Source organism: Amphibalanus amphitrite, unplaced genomic scaffold (assembly GCF_019059575.1).
Source record: "Amphibalanus amphitrite isolate SeventyFive unplaced genomic scaffold, NRLGWU_Aamphi_draft 001792F_arrow, whole genome shotgun sequence".
Taxonomy (NCBI): domain Eukaryota; kingdom Metazoa; phylum Arthropoda; class Thecostraca; order Balanomorpha; family Balanidae; genus Amphibalanus; species Amphibalanus amphitrite.
Window position 1 is genome coordinate 70,281 of NW_024883285.1, and position 22,932 is coordinate 93,212.

At 51.9% G+C, this 22,932-nt stretch overlaps 1 protein-coding gene across 1 annotated transcript in view; it reads left to right on the plus strand.

The window, feature by feature from the left end:
- Positions 1 to 22,688, plus strand: part of LOC122375188 (protein Wnt-16-like) — an 82,804-nt gene extending 60,116 nt beyond the window's left edge. The window contains exons 2-8 of the mRNA XM_043354439.1: positions 155 to 287; positions 2,018 to 2,171; positions 13,881 to 14,037; positions 14,269 to 14,389; positions 18,603 to 18,743; positions 20,802 to 21,032; positions 22,036 to 22,688. Of these exons, the coding sequence (XP_043210374.1) occupies positions 155 to 287; positions 2,018 to 2,171; positions 13,881 to 14,037; positions 14,269 to 14,389; positions 18,603 to 18,743; positions 20,802 to 21,032; positions 22,036 to 22,137 (1,039 nt within the window). The 3' untranslated portion in view covers positions 22,138 to 22,688. The remainder of the gene's footprint in view (positions 1 to 154; positions 288 to 2,017; positions 2,172 to 13,880; positions 14,038 to 14,268; positions 14,390 to 18,602; positions 18,744 to 20,801; positions 21,033 to 22,035) is intronic.
- The last annotated feature ends 244 nt before the right edge of the window (positions 22,689 to 22,932 follow it).

Genomic DNA, 22,932 nt, shown 5'->3' on the forward strand with positions numbered 1-22,932 from the left:
GAGGCTTCCTGCAAATGTGCCAGTACTCGAGACGCTTTCGTCCTGTAAATGTGCTGCTGACGAACACGGCTGTCCTGTGATTGTTCCACCGACTGAGACTCCCCCGTTTTTAGAGTGCCGCCACTAACAGAGACATTTCCTTCGTGTGCCGCAGGTATCTGGGTATGCTGGGATCCGTCCATCGAGGGCCTCAGATGTCCTCTGACCAGCCCTATTCGGCCACACCGGAGGACCACGCGCGCTCCATCTGTGCCGCCCTGCCCGGCCTGGTGGCACGACAAATAGAGGTCAGTTCACACCGTACACACACTGTGCCGCCCTGCCCGGCCTGGTGGCACGACAAATAGAGGTCAGTTCATATGGATAACCAATGAGGATGTGTTTCTGCACCGGAATTGTTGTTGAACTAGGGCCATGAGACTTAACCCGCGACCTGGTGGGGGGGGGGCTATTTTTTGCCCCCCCCCCCTCCAGACTTTTCGATATATCTCCAGAACCACTGCGCCGATCGTCACCAAACTTTCAGTACCCTCCCGGACATCAATTTTACACATTGTGACCAAAAATTTTTCCAAAGGCTATGATAGGTTGGCCGGAAATGACGTCAGAGTGACGTCATGTTCTGCCGTTTTCGACCCAAAAAAGGGTTTCGCGGGAAGAGCTGTCAGGCCTATAGCTTTGCAAATACAGAAAAATGATACAGACATAAAAGCTGTAGAATGGACAGGGCTACAAAACTGCTATCTCGGATTTTTGCAATTTTTGGATTTTGACCCCCCAAAATCAAAAAATATATTTTTTGAATATAATAGCCAAAAAATCCAAAAAGTTTTTTGCATTTCGAAAAAACCGGAATATATGTGATAGTCCTTACCGCCTTCTATCTACATACCAAATTTGAGATCGATACCTCTTTTTTTGGCCAAGTTATAGCGAAAAAACTGTTCAAAATTGATGACGTCAAATTTTCAAACTCAATTTTCAGCAATTCTAGACCTCGTAGCGCAAAACAAAGACCACCATTAGACTCCCCGTGACGAGCTGCATCGAATCAATACCCATTTTATGCAAAAATATCAACTTTGAAATTTGACCTTTTTTGACCTGACCTTGACCTGACCTCCACCAGAAAGTGACCTAAACCGTACCTGATGGTCTTATAACCAACACCATTGAGTTGGAAATGAAAAACTGGCCATAAAACATGCATCGCATAACCTTAGTAAAGTTGGGTTCATGTGGTGACCCTTGGTGACCTTTGGTGACCTGACCTGTGACCTGACCTGGTATGACCAGTGACCTCTAACAGCAACATATCTACTAGGCAAGTGACGCCCTATCGCTGATTCCCGACAAAATGCGTTTTCCTCGGTGTTATAGCGCATTTCCTAGAAGACCCGTGAACGGTGAAACATTTCATCTTTGACCTGACCTGTGACGTCATCGGTGACCCCGAGGTCAATAAAATTTGGTTTCCCCCGACAAATTTGACAGGCCTTTCGAACGCCGTTTGAATTTTTCGGATCCGTCCAGTAGTTTCGGAGATACGAGGGGGGCAAAAAATAGCCCCCCCCCCCCACCAGGTCGCGTTATAAACAGACCCCACCAGGGCGCGGGTTAAAACTTTGTTTTTATTGATGACATTTCAGTTGCGAGCCCTTCTTGATTTATTGTCGCTCAAGTCTTTTTTTTGTCGTTTTGTAGAAAGCAAGACACAAATTACACGTGAAGGTAACTTGAAATTTCGTCATTAGGTATTTTGGAATATTCCTCACTGTCTGACGCATCCCATCGATGACATGATCCCTCCCCATACACCCCTGATCAGTTGCGTGAAGATATATATCCGGGCACTGTTTGGCACGGGTGGCGACGTGTCGGGGACCCCTCTGTCGCGCCGGCTCGGTGGTGTGGAACAAACCTGACCCCCGGGCGGCATTGTCAGCAGTCGCCGCCGGCTGACTGGCTCCCCCGTCCTCCCGTCCGTATGCATATGAGGTTATTTGTGTGTCGGTAGGTGTGCCAAACTCACCCGAACGCCATCCCTTCCGTGTCGAATGGCGCCAGAAAGGGAATTCAAGAGTGCCAGTGGCAGTTCCGCAACGAACGGTGGAACTGCACCACGTCCACGGAGAGGGAGCACAACGTGTTCAGATACACCCTGCAGAGAGGTGAGTAGACCGAGGGGGAAGAGGGGAGGGAGAGGTAGAAAGGAGGGGAGAAGGAGATGGAAGGGAAAAACCCGGGGACACCGATCTCGAAATGTATCCACTGTGTTTACCCATCTGGTTTGGTTATAAATTGAATTAAATGATCATGTTTCCGTATTTAGATATCATTTATTCCGAAGAATAAAGCCTTTGGCTTTGTCCAAGGAAAGCAATTATTATCACAAATTATTTATTCACATAAGAATAAAACGAATAAAATAATCGAAGTTGAAAAACATGGGACATTCTGCGCTCCGGCCTTCACAATTTTGCTTTTATGGCTGCCGGCTAATTTAACAGATTTAGACTCGCCAATAAATTTGTACGGTTAATCCGCGTGTCCAGATAAGATTCAATTAAAGGTAGGATGCGGCAATGCATAAATGACAACTGGAAGCGTAAATGCAATTTACTGGCCAATAAATTATTCCATGGCTCATTTTAAATAATTTCGCCGTGTAAGGGTAGTGTAGGTGCCAGACATTATGCCCTGGGGTGAAGAGAACGGGAAGCCTCTCGTTTCTCCCCCGTGCTATTCGTTGCTCCATGAAAACGTCCCTGCGCGATCGGACGTGGGACCGGTTCCCCGCGCTTAGCGCTGCATTGCTTTTTGTACCGGTAATTGGGAGTTACATAAAACAATCACGTTACGGTAAACTCTGAATGGTTTCTCTCGCGTAGTCCCCGTGCAGGTTCAGGTTAATCACATGACACTTTACATTAAGGAAATACTTTTTCAAACTGTCATCTCCATGACCCCTTTTAAAACCTGCACGGTCATCTTAGAGAGACCCCGACCCCGATCATCCACCTTACATCAATCCGTCATTTATCGTGTCACATCTGTCAAACTATTATGTCATCTATTCATACCCATCCGTCATATGTCACAGGTTTCTGTCATGTCACAGCCAATCAGTCATATGTCGCATACATTTGTCATCTGTCACGTCTGCCTGCCATCTGTTAGAATAACTCACAGCTATCAGTCAAAAGTAAAACACAAGTATTTTTTAAAAGTATAATGAGGAAATCGCTAACTTCAAACCCAAACCGTCATATGATTTCAAGCTTTAACAGCAAGCAGTCACAATACTTCCCTGAGGAAAAAGAAGAAAATATAATACAAAAACACAAGTCTGCCTCTCAAGACGTCGCAACCCTTTCTAGCCACCCTGTCAGCCCTCGACACCGGGCCGTGACGTGTTGTCATGACGTCGTGTGACGTGCCATCAGCAGTGACGGGACATGACGTGGCTACAAGCGCGCCGTGTCGGACCGTTTATCTCTCCTGTCACCGACCGTAGTGGGTCGGGGGTGTCTGACCCGCGACACCACAGCGGTGTCGGTCGGTTCTTTTTGCCCACTTGGAACTGTCAGGGGAGAGAGATCTCTCAGGGCCGACGGTCGCAGCTCCTCTGCACGTCTCAATACTCTGCATATCCAGCTGGGGATGCTGATCACTTTTATTGCCTTACTATACATGGCTTTGGTTATGACGGAAGGGTTCATCGATGGCTGTTAAGATCGTATCGTCTCACCGTGCATCCTCGATGATATGCTCACTGACAGTTTGAGCACGTCATCCCTTCAATGGACGATATGATATAGGCGCGATATTTGAAAGTAAGATATCCGTTAAATGAAGCAATCGAAATAATTTAGAGAACATTTGACAGGAAGGTATGCATTCTATGTAGATAAGCATTCACAATGCACATTGCTCGGATGACTTTAAACATCAAATAAATACCCTAGTATCCAATAGAAAGCGTTTAAATGACAGCTGAACAAGTCATTACTATATCTTTAACCTTATTTTATGTCATTCATTCATACGACTTTTTTTAGCAGTTAATGAAAAGTTCACCTCTAAATTGTCGGCGTTGATTGTCCGCGCTGTGATGGCGACCGGGTACTTTTCATGAACTCAACACCAAAGGATAAGCCACTTAATTGACAACGTAATTGACATTATCGCGCTGATTGTGACTGGATTAGCTCACTCCTTTTGCCTTTTGGGTGTCTGAAAAATCTAAGCAGCAGTTTTACCCTAAATCTCAGAAATCTTACCGCGATCATCCATGGACAATGGCCATGACACGTAACCTATACCCAGGTGGCCGCCGACGCTGCGCTCCTTTGCGGGTAGTGCGTGGCCGGCACACTGCCCGGCGCGGGGGGCGGCGCGGGTAGTTCCGGGACCGGGCAGTCCGGACCCACGCTCTGGCTCCGGCTGCGGCTCCGGACAGGTGTCAGTTTCCTGGCCGCCGTTCCCACAGCGGGTGGTCGTGTTTGTTTACCAGCTCCGGCGCTCGCCGGCCGACGCTCGCGCCGACTAATAAAACTCTAATTGATTGCCGAGCACCGACACCCGCACCGACAGGTCGGCGGGGGCCCATTAGAAAACCATTCCATTTGCATAACGTGATGGTAATGATGTGTTTTGCAAGTTGTCCGGCGGCGTTTAGTGGCCTCCGTCCGAGGGTCTGTCCAGTCCAGTCCAGTCCTGCGTCCATCATAGAGGCCCGTCCAGTCCAGTCCCGAGTCCGCCGTGGCCCGTCCAGTCAGGCCTCCGTCAAAGGGTCAATGCCCATTGCCCAGTCCGTTGTCTGTCATAGGGGCTCATCCTGTCCGATGTCTGTCACAGCTCACACAGGCATTCGTTCAAGCCAGCATTGGTTAGGGGCCGGTTCAGACTGGCCGGCCACTGTCAGCCAGCTGATATTTTTCTCGCATATGCCTTGTGCTGCTCGCTGTTTCTCTAAACAATAAATTATGATGCGACCTTGCTCTAGGGATGCATCTTATGTCGCCTGATTTACGACCTTATGATGGACGAGCAATAATCAGGAACGTTTCTCGCCCGGTCATGGGCTAGTGGTGCCACCTGCGGGCAAATAAGTCTGATAAATCAAGCTTTGTTACCGAGTCGTTCTTCTTGAGTTTTGGTGCTCTATATCTGCAACTTCCGTATAAAAATGTACGAGAAGTCCTCTCAAAACCGATGAACATTTAGTAAACGATTAAATCTGGCGCGGCCTGACAACACGTTTGCGAGTGATTCAACATGAGGTTTCGCCGCCATACTCCTCTCTTCTAGCCGACGTTTACCGGCCTTCTAAACTCGGCGCGCACATTTACCGAGCTCAGTATACCCGTGTGCATACACTGTGTCGGTCATGAGTGGGCGCCTCTCTCGTCGCCCGTGTCAGGCGCGCACGGCTCGGGACCGGGCGGTGGGAGCTCCCGTTGGGGTCGGGGTGGGTGTCTGGTGTGCCCTCCGGCTACTGTCGACGCCCGCGGTCATAAACAGTATCTCGCAGGCCGGTTTTTGTGTGCGCCCGTCGCATCGGCCGACAGAGATGAACGCACGCCGCTGAGTGATCCCACGGATGGCTTACGCAGGTGGCTCTCTCGCCGGTATAAAGGGCCTTGCGCTCGCCGCCTGGGTGGTGAGGTAGGTAGTGCAGGACGTCGGGTCGGGATGAGTCGATCGCTATTCACATTTCAATGGTTTCCAAGCTCCAAATTCTGCATGAGCGTGCTTATCGTCTGTTTTTTTTTTTAAGAAAAGCATTTATTTAAATAAACATCAAAATCAAAACGCCTGTACGATGGAGAAGAGGACAAAACTCTTACAAGTTCTTCTCTTTGCCGCTTGTCCTACGATTGGGATTCCTTCCCTAACGTGACCTTGTTCACGCTTGGTGCCCCATCCGCTCTTCATGCCCTGCCTGTCCAATGTTTGGTATCCCTATCCCTCCGCTGTCTCTTCTACGCCTGAGGCTGTCTGCCGTCCCTGCCGATCGGGGTCGGTTCGGATCGGTTCGTCCCGATTCGTGTGCCCATCCAACTGCACCGATAGCTCCCCTGATAGTCAGCGGCGGAGCGGCACGACCAGCGCTGATCGGAACGAGTTAGGCAGCCCCTCACCGGGACAGGCAGACGATACGAAAACACCCCTGTCGCCACAGAGACAAAGTCACGCACGATATCCGCCGAGCGACCTCCGCGCCTGCCAGGTCGATCAGGGCACATACATTCAGCTGGGATCATTGCAGGGACAGCTTTCTGCTCTAGCTACTCTTCCTGACGTCTTGCCGTTCGCTGGGCGTTGCTGGTGGAGCGTTTCACGCTGGATGACTGCACCTGTTGTGAAGTGTTCAGCGCGTGGTAGGATGTCGCGTGCCCCACGCCGCATGTGGCGTCTCCTGTCGCCTGTCGAGCAGAGCTCGATAATTAGCAGAGTTCGGTGTCGTCCTGTCTAGATCAGGAACCTCTGCGCTCATCAAGTTCCAAGATATTTCTGAGTTGGTCGGCTGCGACTCAACTGATACTTCTGAGTCGAGACTGATACTGTTGATATTTTAGCCTGAATGGCGCGGCGTGACTGGCAGGCAGTCATGCCGAGCGCCACAGCGCGGGCAAAGTACAATTCGACAGCATTGCACTCCTCGGACAAGGCTGCCAACACGCCCAATGCACTATGGTTGGAAACGGCCTCACGGATGGCCGGGGGTCAACGCGAAAAAATGTTTTGCCCATAACTTGTTAATGCGTAGACAGACTGCGATGAAACTTTGCATAGTTATACCAGTGTCTTTCGTGCATCATACAGTAACTCAGAAATGACGAGGTCACGTCACGTCACGCGTGTGTGACGTCATCATTGCAAGTATGTTATAAGTCGCCTATGTCTTTCGTAATGTTATCGATATCGCGAGGCATTTTGAACATGTTTTTAATACTGTTTTTACTGAATGGATATTGCTGTTATGCTTTAGGACGAGAAATATCAACGTAGTGACGCACAGTGTCTTACTATTGGTCATAAAGGTTCAAAAATTCGGAGAAAAAGTATGAATGATTTTTTTTTTAGATTAGGCAAAAAAGTAAGAAATAAAATGACGATCAAATGGCAAAAAATGCGTCAGATTAACCCGGCAGTTGCTGGGGTATTTCCCCACCCGCCGTTTGCCGGGGAGGGGAGGGGGGCGTTTAACGCCCCCAGCCGATAACTCGCGAACAAATAGGCGCAGCGAAACGCACGTGGCGGCAAACGAAAGAAGAACGCGACGAGACGATTCACATGAATACTTAAAAGTTGAATTTCGAGGTCACAGGTCGGGTCAAGGTCAGGTCAAACACTTGAAATCGGGCTTTCAGTAGCATGGATTTTAGAACCTCGCAATCGGTGCCTCTCGTCATAAACTCTGACTCTGTCACAACTGTCACAACCCTTCATATAAGTGCTAAAAGAGTGTCAGATCCATGTAGGGGTCAGTCAAACATAGGCCAGGTTCAAAGTCAGGTCAATCAGGTAAGCACATAACCCCGAAAATTAAAACTGGTACCTATTCGCAGCCCATGACACATGTTTTATGGGTACTTTTGGGCGTAGAACACGATGGTGACATTCATTTTATCATACGAGTACGTGGTTGGCTGAAAAAAAAGATCAATTTCAGAAATGCATGCATCATGGTCGTGAAGTAGTCACGAGAACTTGCCAACATTCAGTTCAAGATTTTGGAAAATGTAGAACGATGATAAAAAAACATAGATAGCCATTTGATTTGCCATGGTATTGGCAGTGTAATGGCGTTTACGGCACGTCTGTATGTCTGTTCTGTCAGTGGATATCCATATCCATACTCCAGGATATCCATACACGTCTGCACGATATCCATACTCCAGGTGCAGCGGCGAGCAGTTACTTCTTACGAGGGGTGCGGAGTCGAAGTCAGAGTCGGAGTCAGAGTCGGAGTCGGAGTCAGAGTCGGAGTCAGAGTCACCCAGAGTCGTGGCAACGAGCCAGGAGTCGGAGTCGGAGTCGGGGTCGGAGTCGGGGTCGGTCAGGAGCCCGCGGTGGAAGTCGGAGTCGGTCCGAATCGGAACAGCTCCATCACGACTCCGAAACACTGGCAGGGGTCCGGAGTCGGAGACAGAGTCGCCCGGAGTCATGGCAACGAGTCAGGAGTCGGAGTCGTAGTCGGAGTCGGATTTGGCGCCACCACGACTCCGCAACCCTGCTTCTTACCATCATTTATTAGGATAAGCGATTGCACGACTGACGAGCCGACCTGGTGCTAACGAAGCGACGGGTAGGTACGCCTCGGGAGATGAAGCTTCACGGACGATTTTGCGCACAAGTGCGCAGTTTGATTTTAGGTTCCCCTTACGCAGAATTGAACAGAGATTTATTCTGCCAAAAAGCTCAATGGAGGTCGATGGAGAACTTTTTGTATGTCCAATGAAACATAAACGTAATTTTGCAAATGTTGCTGTGGTGACACTGCAAACAGAATGGAATGCCGTTCCTGATTTTGAACACGCATGGGAAAAAGAGTCACTCCACTCGATAGCCAACATAACAAGGATTATTTTGATGTATGGAAATCCCGTCTTACAACGTCATTGAGGTACGCCACACGCTATCATCAGCGCGGTTGTTTAAACCTTTGACGGCGCACCAAAAAAGCCACTATCAGAAACTCCCGATTCCACGTACGATAATGAAGACTGAATGCGCAACTAAATATTTTTTCTGCCCAATTCAAAACATTTCATCAATTTCCAACAGAATGACACCCCAAATATACAAATATTCCGAAATTGCCCATGGCCATCCGTGAGGCCGTTTCCAACCATAGTGCAATGGTCCGGTTTTCAGAATTGGCGTGCCATATAGGAAGGCCACATCACAACATAACTCATTACAGATGGTGCATTAGCCTTATAAGTTGGGAATCGACACTTGGCCATGGGCGCGGCACTGGCTGCGAGTCGGGCGGCGTGGCTGGTTACCCGGCTAAAAAAGAATCAGACACTGATTCGTAGGCGTGGTATGCTGATCGTGCTAGACACTGGACCACATTCTCGAAAAAGAAAAAGAAAACAATTTTTATTCACCACTAATGGTGAACTCCAAAATAGCTGACAAGATGACAGCAACCGATCAAAATTGATTCGTCATGCATGCAGATTGCAAATCAAAGCAATAATTTAACGTGTAATAAGCTGTTTTTGCTATGACGTTGAAGGTGAACATGCCTGAAGGAGCGTCGTCGCCTATTTAAATGAGCCGGCCGTTTGATAACACCTTCAGTGGCAGGCCCCTACATTACGGGCGCGTCCAGTGATGAATTGGGCCTCCTCCGCCCAGATCATTACAGCGCGGAGCCGTCATTAGGCAGCGGCCCGGCGGCGACAGGAGACTCACCTCGCCCGTACCGTCAGCGCGCTCAGCGGTGCTCCGCGCGCTCATCGCGCTCAGCGGCGCACCGCGGCGCTCGGCGGTGCCCTCCACCGGCGACCCCTGCAGTGACCGCCGACCCGGCCGGCCGGCCGCCGCCGCGCTGTCGGCTAATGTGGCGCACCGGCTCGCCTGCGGCCTAACTGGCGCACTGAGTCGCACATTAGTGAATTAGTGGGCTGCTGGCCGGTGGTGCTGAACAGTGCCTTCCGGGCGGGCGGACGGTGGGTGGCCGGACTGAACAGTGAGCAGGGCGTGTGATTAGCTGGCTGGGCCGCTTAGCTTGCACAGCCACTGCACGCAACCGCTTGGTCTGAAGTAAAGAACCTTTCGCTGAGCCTTCAGTCACTGAGCTACCTGTTCAGCTCAGTCAGCAGTCACTGAGCCATCCGCTCAGCCTTCAGAGCCTCCGATCCAACCTTTCAGTCTGAAGAACCGCTGATCCGCTCTTTCAGTCTGAAAGGCCGCCTAAGCTAACGCTTCAGCCTTCAGAGCCTTCGAACCGTCCTTTCAGTCTGAAAGGTCGCCTGAGGCCTGAGTCACCCCAACAGTCATGCAGAGACAGTCGCTACACCCAGCCTTTTAGCCTGGTGACTGAAGAGTAAACCAGCATCAGCTCAAGCAGAATTGTCGCCTGAGCCATGCGCTCGACGCTCGGCCTGAAAGCCGTCTAAGCCATCCTCTGAACCTGCAGAGCTTCCGTGCTACACTGCAGCCTGTAGAGCTATACCGATCCGCCCCCCCCCCCCCCGGATCACCCGGTCGCCGAGTGGCGTGCCATTCAGGTGTCGGCGAGACGTAGCACCCGGCCGTCGAGCCCACCGTCGGTCAAGTTATGAGGAGTTATGGCGCAGTTCCGACCGGCCCTAGACCGCTCTTGTTCATGTAACGCTGGCAGGCCGGCGCAGCGAAGCGGCACCGGCCGGCGGCGCTAAATTAACGCTAACAATGGTCCCCTGCACATACCGTGTGCACCAAGTGCAGTGCGCAGTCATGATCATAGTAATTTGTGATTAAAGTCTGTGTCAAGAATGGATTGAAATGTTTATCGCCGGCGGACCGGTTAGCGCGCGGTGTCCGTTCCTGGAGCGAGCCGCCCCGGCCGGTGTCGGAGGCTGCACTCGCCGCCAGGTGATGGATTTTAATTATGCAGTGCGGATAAATACTACCATGTTTTAGTGGTAGTTACGGAGATATTACGGGATCAAATGTATTCAGAAACCCATTTAGCAAGGTGTATCACACCTGCAGGCGTTAGGACCAGACTTAGTGGTTGTATCTTCTAATCTATCTGCTCTGCATTACAGAGCCGGGTGGTATGCGTTCACTTCCCGACTAAATAAATCCAGTATCTCATCATCGCTAGTCACACCTGCACTGGCACAAACGGGTCAGATGTGATGTTGCCTTGGATCAGATCTTGGCTGAAGTGTCATAACTTACCGTTGATGAGTAAATCCAAAATGAACCGCTCATAAGATAAAGAGAGAGCGTCAAGTGAAAGTAGCCAGATGAGAGGCCAGAGGCGTATAACTATATGCGCGTTACAAAGCAAATATTTATAAGGGAGCTCCCAAGTAGGTGCAGTGAACTGGGAAGCGGGTACTTCTGAGTTTAAAAGCTTCATGTCTTATCCTGAGGAAAACACTTCCGAGAGGATGGAACTATGCCCGACAGACTGGCACATCCGGGACTCATCAGTTCGCACCGGACGCCTTCTCCCATTACAAGCTAACAACAGGCCCCGGCGCGGTCCAGATTCCAGGCCCTGTCCCCTGTCCCCTATCCCGACCCCCCATTGCTGTCCCCTGGGTGCGAGCCGCGACGCCCGGACCTCTCATTCGCCCTGCCAGCACCGTGACGAAAGCGGCGCACAAAATCCGGCGCGTGGCGAATCTGGTGGGCAGCTCAATGGCGGCCGAACTGTGATCGTCGGATGCCGCCGGCGGCCGGCCCGGCGGCGGCAGACCACCCAGGAGGCAGCGCGCGCGTCCTCAGCGCTGAAAACACCCACGGCGGACGGCAGAAGAGCCGCCGCCCCACGCCGCCGGCCTGCGCGAAAACCAACCCGCCCACCAACGGATAGGAACCCATGGGATCGCGGGATGGAGACACGAGAGCAAACAGTTGATCGCCAGTTGATAGTTTTGTGGTCATAAGCTGCCAGCCTGTCGCCACAGCCACGCTGACGTTAATGACTGAGAGCTGATGAAGGAAACGAAATTTGCAGAATCGGGATTGTCAACTGAACAAATGCATAAGTAATCAGTATTTGACATTGTCGTAATTGGTAGGATCGATCTGTAAGATCGGTTTGATTCGCAAAAATACGATTGACGACTTTCAGTGACATGTCTTAGCTGTCTTCTTTTGGGTGCTGGTAGCCGGTATTTCTCATTAACCCGCGCCCGGCTGGGGGTCCTGGATTTCCACGCCCTGCTGGGGGGGGGGGGTGTTTGAACACCCCCCCCCCCTTCTAACTCGGCTCCTGGGCCACGTAGCGATACGCGGAAGGCGGCGTTCGAAAGAGCGGAAAAAATAATGACGAAATCATTTCGGTCAATTTTTTGGTCAGGTCAAAGGTCAGGTCACCAGAGGTCATTGAAGGCAAAATTTCGCCGATTTCCAGGTCGAATGTCGACAATTTCCAAGAAGCCAACGCACAACTCGGGAACCAATAGAGCTACAGCGCCGCGGAAAAGCGCATTCGATAGCCCTATTAACGCCCTTTCTGAGTAATTCTCTCAGATTTGACCTAACGTCAACGGTTTGCCTGCAGGGGACAAAAACTGCAAAAATAGCCGATTTTTTCGGAAACAGTTTTTCTGCAATAACTTTTGACCCAAGCATTGTACGAGCTTACTTTTACCGGCATCGTGTTCCTCTCGTCAAGACGCATCGAATGAACTATAACTTGACCTTGAAAAGTCAACTTGAAAATTTGACCTCAGGTCAAGGTCATGACCTGACCGGAAAGGGTCATGTTGCATATCAGTCGATCCGTATCGTCGAGCTGAACACATCTAAGGCATTTTCATCGCTCTAGCGTGCCTCTATCAAAAGTTATTTGCGAAAAACTGTTAGATACCATTCGTGACCTAAGATGACCTCAGGGCATAAACAGGGGTCACGGACACCTTTTTCATGTTCAGTGTGTCTAAACCACTTGTAATTCAGTGTTTGGGAGTGTTTATGATGTCTTTCGTCCAAAGGAGGCGCATTTCAATTTTCTCCCATTGACTTATAATGGGGAGGTCGCAAAATTGACCTGACCTTAGGTCATCGATATCAAAATTCTGAGATATACATTTTGTACATGCTATTGCTCTTAGCAATCGCTGAAAGTTTCAAAGCGATCTGTCACTCGGTGTAGCTATGACAGACATTGAAACTTTTTATGAGGTGAGGTCACTTCAAGTGACCTGGTGACCTGACCTTGAATGACCTTGGTCTGAAATTTTCACAACATGTGTAGAATTGATGTATGATAAGGTGTACCAAAAACGGCGGCGCGGAGCGCCGCCGTTTTTGAGATATTCGCGAAAAACCACAAGGGGGGGGGGGGTGTTCAAACACCCCCCCCCAGCAGGCGTTTTTGAGATATTCGCGAAAAACCACAAGGGGGGGGGGGGTGTTCAAACACCCCCCCCCCCCCAGCAGGGCGCGGGTTAACCTATGCACTACAGCGTGCAGTGCACGATTCTGACAATGTCTTCCATTGACAATGTACCAATATGCCAATACTCAGACCAGCCAATTGTTAGTCTACGTCACTTTTCGCAGACAAAGCACACGAGACGACCACCGTGCAGTTTTGTCATTGTGTAAATACTGCCGCGCTCTGCACGACTTACGGGCTGCGCCTTCAAAAGGAGCAGCCCCGAGGTTATTTGGCAGCGACTCTGCGACTCCAGCTTTACGATGACCTTAAATTCATTAGACTTTTATAGTCTTCAAATTATTGTCAAGAGGCATTGTTTCGAATCGGATCACGTTTAATGTGCCGTCAGGATTAAATCTCCTGCTCGTTGAAGTTGATGCTCGCATTAATCTTCATCAACATCAGCGTTCGAGGCGGACAATAAGAAGTGTACCGTCGCGCTGACACCCGGGTGGCCGAAGGGACGGCGATGGCGCTTTATTCGCGTCACCATTGACGAGTCGTCGCAGCTCGCTCTTCTGCAAACGTCACAGAGTAGTAACGCGACCGGCCAGTTTCGCGGCAGCACGGCACAATTCATCGCCTACGATCGCGATTCACGACTACAAACAAAGCCCGTGAAGGGCTACCAGCATGGCCCGTGAAACGGTTGTTGACAGGATCCGTGACGTCTCCTGACAGCCCGAACGACAGTTCTCCCTGAGCTACCCAGCGTTCTGAGATCTGACCCCGTCACTCTCCTCCGTTACAGGCAGCAAAGAGACTGCGTTCGTGTACGCAGTGACCTCTGCGGGCGTGGTGCACGCCGTGACACAGGCGTGCAGCTCGGGTAACCTCACCGAGTGCACGTGCGACCTCAGCTCGGAGGGACGCTCCACGCCGCAGGGATGGAAGTGGGGCGGCTGCAGGTCAGTGCAGTCAATTGCACATTCGAGATAATGGCACGAAACTACCTTTCCTTTAATGAATATGCTGTCGATCAAAAGACAGCCACATGCTATTTTCCGTCTTAATTTCTTCTAGCGGTCGAAAAGAGGAGACGATGCGTCCCTTCCCCGTCACCGTCTGCAACCCTTGTTTGTCAAAGCACGACGGTTTTGATTCAATTCTGACTTATATCCTTCTGACCCTGCCGGCAGTGATGACGTGCGGTTCGGCATCAACTTCGCCCGCCAGTTCGTGGACGCGCCGGAGCGGGCCAAGAAGGACCACGACTCCCGGAAGCTGATGAACCTCCACAACAACGAAGCCGGACGCCTGGTACGACTCCTACGTCGCTCAGTGATGCAACTTTGGAATGCTATCTCTTATAAGATGTTGCCCATATACAAAACCGATTCAATGTAGCTAGCCACTTGCAAAAAAAAAGAAAAAAAAGACAGAGATGATCGATGCTACGCTCTGAGCTCTTCTACCGTTGTATTTGGAAGTCAGTTGTGCAAAAGGCACCGTTTGTGAAATTACTCCATGCCTACATCGTTTGATCAAGGGTTCGCACAGTATACTTCCAACATGCCCTGGCCGGCTCCGCACCCATATCCTCTGTATTGTCCGATCAGACTCTTATACCATATCCTCTGTATTGTCCGATCAGACCCTTATACTTTCTGTATGGATCGGCCCCGGACGGCCACCGAGTACGCGCCATGTCGGCCCCTCGGTACGCTACACACGCCGGTTTGGCCGCATTAGCATGATAATTGTGCAGTGAGTGGCAGCGGCGGCCGCCATTCGGCGGGCCACGCTCGGCCATCAGCCGCCTCCAGCGAGCACATTGAGTTGCGCTGAGGCATATACCATGGCCTCTCCGGGCCTGTCGGAAAAATCGACCCGCTGTGCGCCTTGTGCTCGACCCGCAGAAAATCGGCCCACCAGAGGCGCAACCAAGGGGGGGGGGGGCACACTGGGCATTTGCCCCCTCCGTCAGCTCTGAAGGCGCCCTCGAGGCAAATGCCGCCCCTGCGCACGAAAAGGATTTGCAGGCGCCGAAGGCGCCTGCAAATCCTTTTAGAATGTGAGCATGCAGTCTACAAAAGTGTCATGCCGCCCTCAGAAAGAACAAGGCCGCCCGCTGAGGTGTTTTACCGCCCTCCACCGGTTTACATGCAGTCCAAAAATGCATTATGCCGCCTTCCAAAAGAATAATGCCGCCCGCTGAGGTAACATGCCGCCCTCTGTGGTCAGTACGCCGCCCTCCAACGGTTTGCATGCAGGCAACGAAATGGCGTTATGCCGCCCTCAGAAAGAACAATGCCACCTTATGAGGTGTTATGCCGCCCTCTGTGACCGCTATGCCACCCTCTAACGGCTTGCATGCAGTCCACAAAAGATGCTGTGCCCCCTCAGAAAGAACAATGCAGCCCTTTGAGGTGTTATCCCGCCCTCTATGGTCGATACACTACCCGCTAGCAGCTTGCATGCAGTCCACAAAAGGTATTATGTCGCCCTCAGAAAGAACAATGCCGCCCTCCGAAAGAACATTGCCGCCCCCCCCCCCGTGGTAAGTACCTACGCCGCCCTCTAACGGCTTGCATGCAGGTAACAAAGGCGTTATTCCGTCCTCAGCAAGAACAATGCCGCCCTCTGTGATGTTATGCCGCCCTCTGTGGTCGATACGCCGCCCTCTAACTGATTACATACATTTCACAAAAGGTGTTTTGCCGTCCTCGGAATAATGCCGCTCTCTGAGGGGTCATGTCACCCTCCGTGATCAATACGCCGCCTTCCATTAGCAACATGCTTGGACATCGACGTCATCAGACCAATCACACTAGACGAACTACTTTTCGTGCGCCCCAAAATGCCGCCCTTGTCAGAGTGCCGCCCCTCCCTTCCGACTGAGTGCCGCCCCTCAGCTATGAAGTGCCGCTCTCTGAAGCATGTGCCGCCCCTCGGCTGAGCTCGCCTCAGAATCCCGGCGGTCGGCAACATACTGCCGACGGTGGAGGAGGTCAGGCGCGGCGACACGGTGGCGGCCCTGGTGGTGGCCGCCTTCAGGGCCCTCCAGAGCTGAGAAGCTACACCGCGGCTCCATCTGCCGCGGATGGAGGGGACAACAACAATAACAACAACATGTGCGCACAGTACATGAAGACTTTGTGGGAATTGTGACGACAACCGACACAACGGGAAGTGGTCTCGCCGAGACCATCATGACCAAACTGGAGGAGATCGGTCTAAGTATCGACCAGGCGAGAGGACAAAGATATGACGGCGCCTCCAACATGAGTGGTAAGTTCAGTGGTGTCCAAGAAAGGATTGCAGAAGTCCAACCACTGGCCATGTACACTAATTGTGCCAGCCACCGTCTGAATCTGGCCATCGCCCATGAAGCATGCAAGAACAAGGATGTGTCCCAGCTGATTGGACTCATCAGCAACATCAATACGTTCCTGAAAAGCTCTTCCGCAAGGACCGCTAAGCTGCAGAAGCATGTGATGGACAAGTTCCCTGCAGCGCGATCGAAAAGGCTGAAGCCTCTGTGCCCCACACGGTGGGTGGAGCGGCATGACACGCTCGTGCTGTTCCACGATCTCCTGCCAGCCGTCGCAGCGACGCTCGAGGAAGTGAGTCAGTCGGCACCCCCTGAAGCGGCGTCAACAGCACGATGCCAGGTCCTGGGCATCAGATCATTCAAAGTCCTTATGACACTGGCCGTCTGTGTCCATGTGTTCGGTATCACTCTGCCGCTCTCCAAAGCCCTGCAAAAACCCTCACTGACGCTGGAAGAAGGATTCTCAATGGTCGAGACGACGAAAAGGGATTATGTGCTCCGGGAAGGCTTCCAGCCCGTGTTCGAGACGGCCACCGAGCTGAGCGACGCGCTGGACGCGGAGGTAGCCATGCCGCGTACCTGCAAGAAGCAGACCCAGCGGGCTAACGCGCCAGCGGAGAACGCCGAGGAGCACTACCTGCGCAACATCTTCCTTCCCGTCGTGGATGCCGTGATCAGCGAGCTGACGCGCAGGTTTCCGGACAGTTACCCTGGCAAGGACCTGCTGGTGATCCCGTCGCGACTGGGAGACGTGACAACGGTTCTGAATGCCGCCAAGACATATGAAGCCGACCTCCCGTCTCCAACATGTCTGGGGCCGGAGCTCACATCCTGGCGTGCCCGATGGGCGGAGGTCGAAGCCAGCGAGAGACCCAGTTCGGCGCTGGAGGCACTGAACCGGTGTAGCTGTAGCATACACCCGAACATTTACGCGCTCCTAAAACTCCTGTGTACGCTGCCGCTCACCAGCTGCGCTGCCGAGCGGTCATTCAGCGCACTGAAGCGGGTGAAGACTGCCGGCCGATCCACCATGGGGGAGGACCGCCTCGAGGGCCTCCTCCTCCTGGAGATGCACAAAAGCATCCACGTCGACGCAGCCTCGGTTGTAAAAAAGTACCTCAAGAAGAGGGAGACCCACGCCGTCGCCCGTAGAAAGTGCTCGGCAGAAGGTGAGATGGCGAGAAGGACTTTACCGATCGCGCTGCCGGGCTGTCCGGGTCGGCCTGCTGACAAATCCTGGAGGGGGGGGGGGGGGGCTCAGTGGACTCAGTGTGATGCGTGTAACAGAAAGGAATGTTGTTATCATTACCTACAGTGAAAAAAATGTTTGCGTTTTTGTCGCTTGGAGGTGCCGGCAGTTAAGCTCAAGAACGCGAGCGTGGTTTGGAAGATTATTGGTACTGTTGGTAGAAGGTGAGATAAGGTGAGATAGGTACATATGATTTCAGTGTTCATCCTGACTTGTTACATAACTCTTTGTCGTGCGAGCTGACACTGCGGACACTGTGGACTCATGTGGATGACACGACTGTGTTCAATACATAACCATTTGTACCTATGCATTTCCGATGGTATCCTCTGATAAGATACCTCCCTTAGACGGCTGCAGGGCCTGCACTGTCAGTGATCACCCATTGAGTTGTCCTGTGATGATGTCCGCCACCCCAAAACAACGGATATGACATTGTGTGGGACTCACACACTAAATTATCTTTTTATTTTATTTTAATGAATTTACGAAATCAAGTGGACGAAATCCGAGGAGAAACAAATTTGGAGGGGTAGGTTGGTGCCGCCCACCTGGGCAAAAATTGCGCCCCCTAGTGCTGTGCCCCCTCCGAAATATTTTTCTGGTTGCGCGCCTGCGGCCCACTGTGTGCGGGCAGGAGTCGCTGACTGTGGCCACCCGGCAGACTGGCGGGACTCGCAAGCTTAGCGGTCCAAGCTAAAGGCAATGACAGTGATGCTCAGAGCCGTTAGAGATCAGGCTTAGATAGCAGAGTAGTCTTTAGATATCCATATGAGGTGAGGAGGGATATCCGCTTCGCCAAAAGCCGTGCTCGGAGCTTGCTTCGGAAGGTGAATTGCTATGACGCGTCCATGAGTGGAATCTGTCAGGCGTTAAGACGGCGATGTCCGACCACCTAACTCACTTCAGCCCACTCACTCACTAACCTAGTCCTCCACTCCGTTCCGCAGGCGGTGCGCGCTCTGATGAAGATGCAGTGCCGGTGCCACGGCGTGTCCGGCTCCTGTGAGCTGAAGACGTGCTGGCGCACCATGCCCTCCTTCAACCACATCGGAGACTTCCTCAAGAAACGCTACAGGCGCTCCGTAGAGGTGAGGCGACATTCTAACCCGACCAACCCGGGCTGCGAGGTTTGGTCTAACACTGAGGAAGTAAGGTTTGAAATGGGGGCAATACATATAGCCTCGCGGCTGATGCGCCCAAATCATCATCATCAGGTTTTATCTTCGGCTCCTAGCAGCTTCAGCCACGAGCCTGAGCGACAGGTTCGACACGAGCATCTTCAGTTCGACCTACACCCGACACCAGTTCCGCAGGTTCGACATACAATCCCGACACGAGGTGCTCTAATTCGACCTACAGCCCCGACAAGAATTCCTCTAATTCGGCCTACAGCCCTGACAGGCCCTGCCACGAGCCCGTCTGTCCCGCCGACACCGATCGTCCCGATATGTGCCACAACCTGTCACTGGACATTTATCTTCCCATTGTGCAGGTGACACCCGCGGGCGCGTTTTCCTCAGAACTGGCTCATTTGTGGTCCCATTATTATGAAATGACCCGGTGAAACCCTCGCGTTTCCGTTAAAGGGTGTAACTTGAGCGTGTTGCAATGCAATGATGAGCTATGCGAGGGAGTATAGCCCGGGTTAGTCTTCAGATGAATATTCAACGATGCCAGATATGTCACAATAACTGCCATTACCGTAAATGCGAAGATTTATGCCTCACATTTTCCGACCATTCATGCATTTAATCCATTGAGGTTCTGCAGGCTTCTCTGCACAGTTCATGAGGCATATCCATTATCCAATCTTAGTAGAGCTCCACCCAAACAATGCACAGCCTTGAAGGGGTTCTATACACAGGTACACGATATCGCGCCACATAACTCTGCGGAGCTATCGTTATGGCAGGGATGCTGGTGTGCCTGTTTGCTTTTTTATCTGAAAAATGAACAAAGCGCTGATGTACGAGAAGTTTATACATAGTACTTACAGGGTTCTCTTTCACGCTGCGGGCAGAGGCATCATTTCTTATCGGGGTGAAATACGCTGCATTCAGCTGGGAATGCTCCCCAACGGTGCAGTATCATGGGGACGCCAACATTTCCCGAGGTCTGAATTTGTCCATAAATTGTTTCCATTTCGTTACTGAAGGAACTGTGTTTAATCTAAAGTTCGATAAGATAAAGTACATCAAGCACCGCACTAATGGGTCGTTGGGATGGAAACTCCTGGAAACCTTTCATGGGTGGCTTTTATATGTAAGAACATTGTTTGGTTGTCACCAGCTTTTTAAGCTGCGATACTGGCTACCCCCGGTTCATATTTGCAGCTTTTGTGTTCCAGTTGAGCGTTCAAAAATGCATTTCCACAGTCACATATTGTCCGCCGTATGCCAGGCTAGCGGCAGCCGTCAACCGCATCCAATTCTGGCTTTTGCTTGGCTCTCGTTTCCGTTTCTAATGTCCGTGGGCGCCATATTTCTCGGTTGGCTGATGCATTTCAACCGCTTAGAACTCTCATTTTACGCGGATTTTCACAATTGGATGTTCGTCTCGTGAAGCGGGGAGTGCCGGGGGGGGGGGGGGGTGCGGGGGAAGGGTTCGGTGGCCCGCGGCTCGCGCTGCCGGCCGGCCCGCGGCTGCAGCAGACGCCGGCAGGGGACCCCCGACCAGCCCCGGCCCGGCCCGGTCCCAGCCCGCCGCCGACTAATCTCCATGTTATTGGAGCGGCAGTATGAATCTCATGCTAGGCGGTAACAAACGAGGAAAGCTATTGGCCTCTCCTGCTACCAACTTTCAAAGGGAAGCGGTGCTCGGAACAAATTCGACGCAGGCAGCCAAAACTGGTGGTCTTTGTCCCACCAGTTGGCGTCAACTACGCCAATCTGCCCGAGTATGAGGCGCAATTACTGCCCCCATATAGGAATCAATAGGATGCAGGGGGCCTTTGAAGCGTTTTGTTGTTCAACCGCAAGCAGATTAGAGTTTTGGTTACGTTGCCGTCTGCCCGATGGCTGAGACGAGAACAAAGCAACGGGCTGCAACGGAGTTCCACGCAACTGTAATGACACTTTGTCATCACTAGAGACAGGACCTGACCTGACCTGACCTACGCTGACCCTGATTGACCCTGTGCTTTCCAGGTGGCCAGCAAGCGTCAGCGGCTGCGCAGAAAGCGGCGACGGTACCGGGACCGTCGTAGTCAGCGCGGCCCCCGGCGCCGAGAGCTCGTCTATCTAGACCAGAGCCCAAACTATTGTCTGCACAACCCCAAAATGGGAATTCTGGGCACGCGAGGCCGCGAGTGCAGCAAAAACTCCAACGGCCCTGACAGCTGTGACCTGCTGTGCTGCGGCCGCGGCTATAACACAGAGGTGAGAGCACTAACGGGACTCTTGGGCGCCATCTGTCAGTGCAGACGCTTGTGCGGCAGCCACACTGGCTATAAAAGGACATGCACCACAATTGAAATCAAATCAGTCGTCCTATGTCATTTCATTGCCATTGACTTTCTCTCTATGAGCGATGTAAGACACACACGTTAAGTGGGTGAAAGATATCTTAGTTTTGGAATCTGGATAAAGAATAAAGAAACATTCGTCAAAAAGAAGTTCCACGTCAAACATTGAGGACAGAGAACACTTCTAAATAGTGCAGATCTACGCGTCTATTGCAGAATAGGAAATAACTGCACTAGATAAGCCGTCAAATTATGCCGTCAAATTATTACATCCGTCCACCAGGCTATGGTCTTTTCACAGTGAACACTAGATGATGCAACTTTGAGGTAAATCTTAGAACACCTGTGCCTGAACGTCATGTGGAAAAAAGGATGATGATAGGTAACGAATTATGCTTGATGTGAACGCTGGGAAAGTGATGACTTTTAGTCGCGTAATTCTAAACGGAAGTGTTAATTATCCTATAAACGATTCACAACAAGATTTCCTCTGGCAAAAATGCAGAGTTTCGAGCGAAGTTGGTTCACGTCAACCTCTGGGTGGTATCCCGCGAATAGAAATACCCATTTATGTCTTTCCTCATTGGTATCGGAAATATGCTGCAATACGTGCCGCACTAAATGTCCTGTTGACTTGGGTTCAGTAGGTAGAGATACGCATCATGTTTACTGAGGTTTCCTTCCGTTAGTTTTACCGCACGTCTGCTCAAAGGCTTCCCTGATCGCATATGCAGGTTTCTTACACGCAGGACAACTTTGACTGACCCCCTCCCGCCCTTCCGTTGTCCAGGTGACATTGCTGACCAGCCTCCGCCCGCCCCTCTGGTGTCCAGTGTCCAGGTTCAACTGTTGACCGATTCCGTTCCTCTGTTGTTCAGATGTCAGATGACTGACCCGCCCGCCCCTCTGCCGTGCAGGTGGTACGACGGGCAGAGAGGTGCCACTGCAAGTTCGTCTGGTGCTGCAAGGTTCACTGCAAAACCTGCATTACCATGGAAGACACGCACACGTGCAAATAGCGACCTGCATCACTATGTAGGAAACGCGCACGTGCAACTGGGCAGCGATAACGCTTTAACGAATCCGTAGCGCGCTCGCGCGAGACAAAGACTCAGCGGAGGCGCGCGCGCGCCAGCAGTGGTGTAGAGGACAGAGGCCGACAGCTCTGCCGGTCGGCAGGACGATAGCTGGTGGCCGCTCGCGCACAGTGCGCCTCGGGCGGGTGATGCGAGTGTTGGTGTTTGTGAGCTGGATGCAGCGGTTGTGCGCGCGCCGAGGGACCGCCGGCCGGCCGACTCAGAGGCACGGCTGTCCGCCGCCGCCGCCGCCGGCCGGCCGCGCTCCAGTCGATGTTAGGCGGAGTCTCAGTGTGTGCGGGCCACCCCTGGCCGGTCCCCGCGACCGGGACAGCCGAGGTCATCGGTAGCGTCACTCGACGTCATAATGTTCTCAGATCTGTTTGCGTCCCATTCATCCTTTTTGTTATATTTCCCCTGAAACGCTGTGTAGGACTCAGCTAATACAGCGGCGTATGTGTGTTTTATTAATATGCATGCGCCATAGAAGTTGATCAGTGTATACTATTTATGACAATAATGTAAAATGGTTCAAAAGTCTACCCATTCACTTCGTTTTCACCGTAGCTATATAGTTGTATTCAGGTAGTCTTCGGGTAATTAACACAGCAACGGTGCTTGTAAATGGTTGGACATGCTGCAACGCGGCCACGAATAGGCAGTAGGGTCCCGAAAGTGAGCCAAGGGTTCGCTGTCGATGGCAACACGAGCAGCGGTGGCGCCAGGCATCGGGGCGGA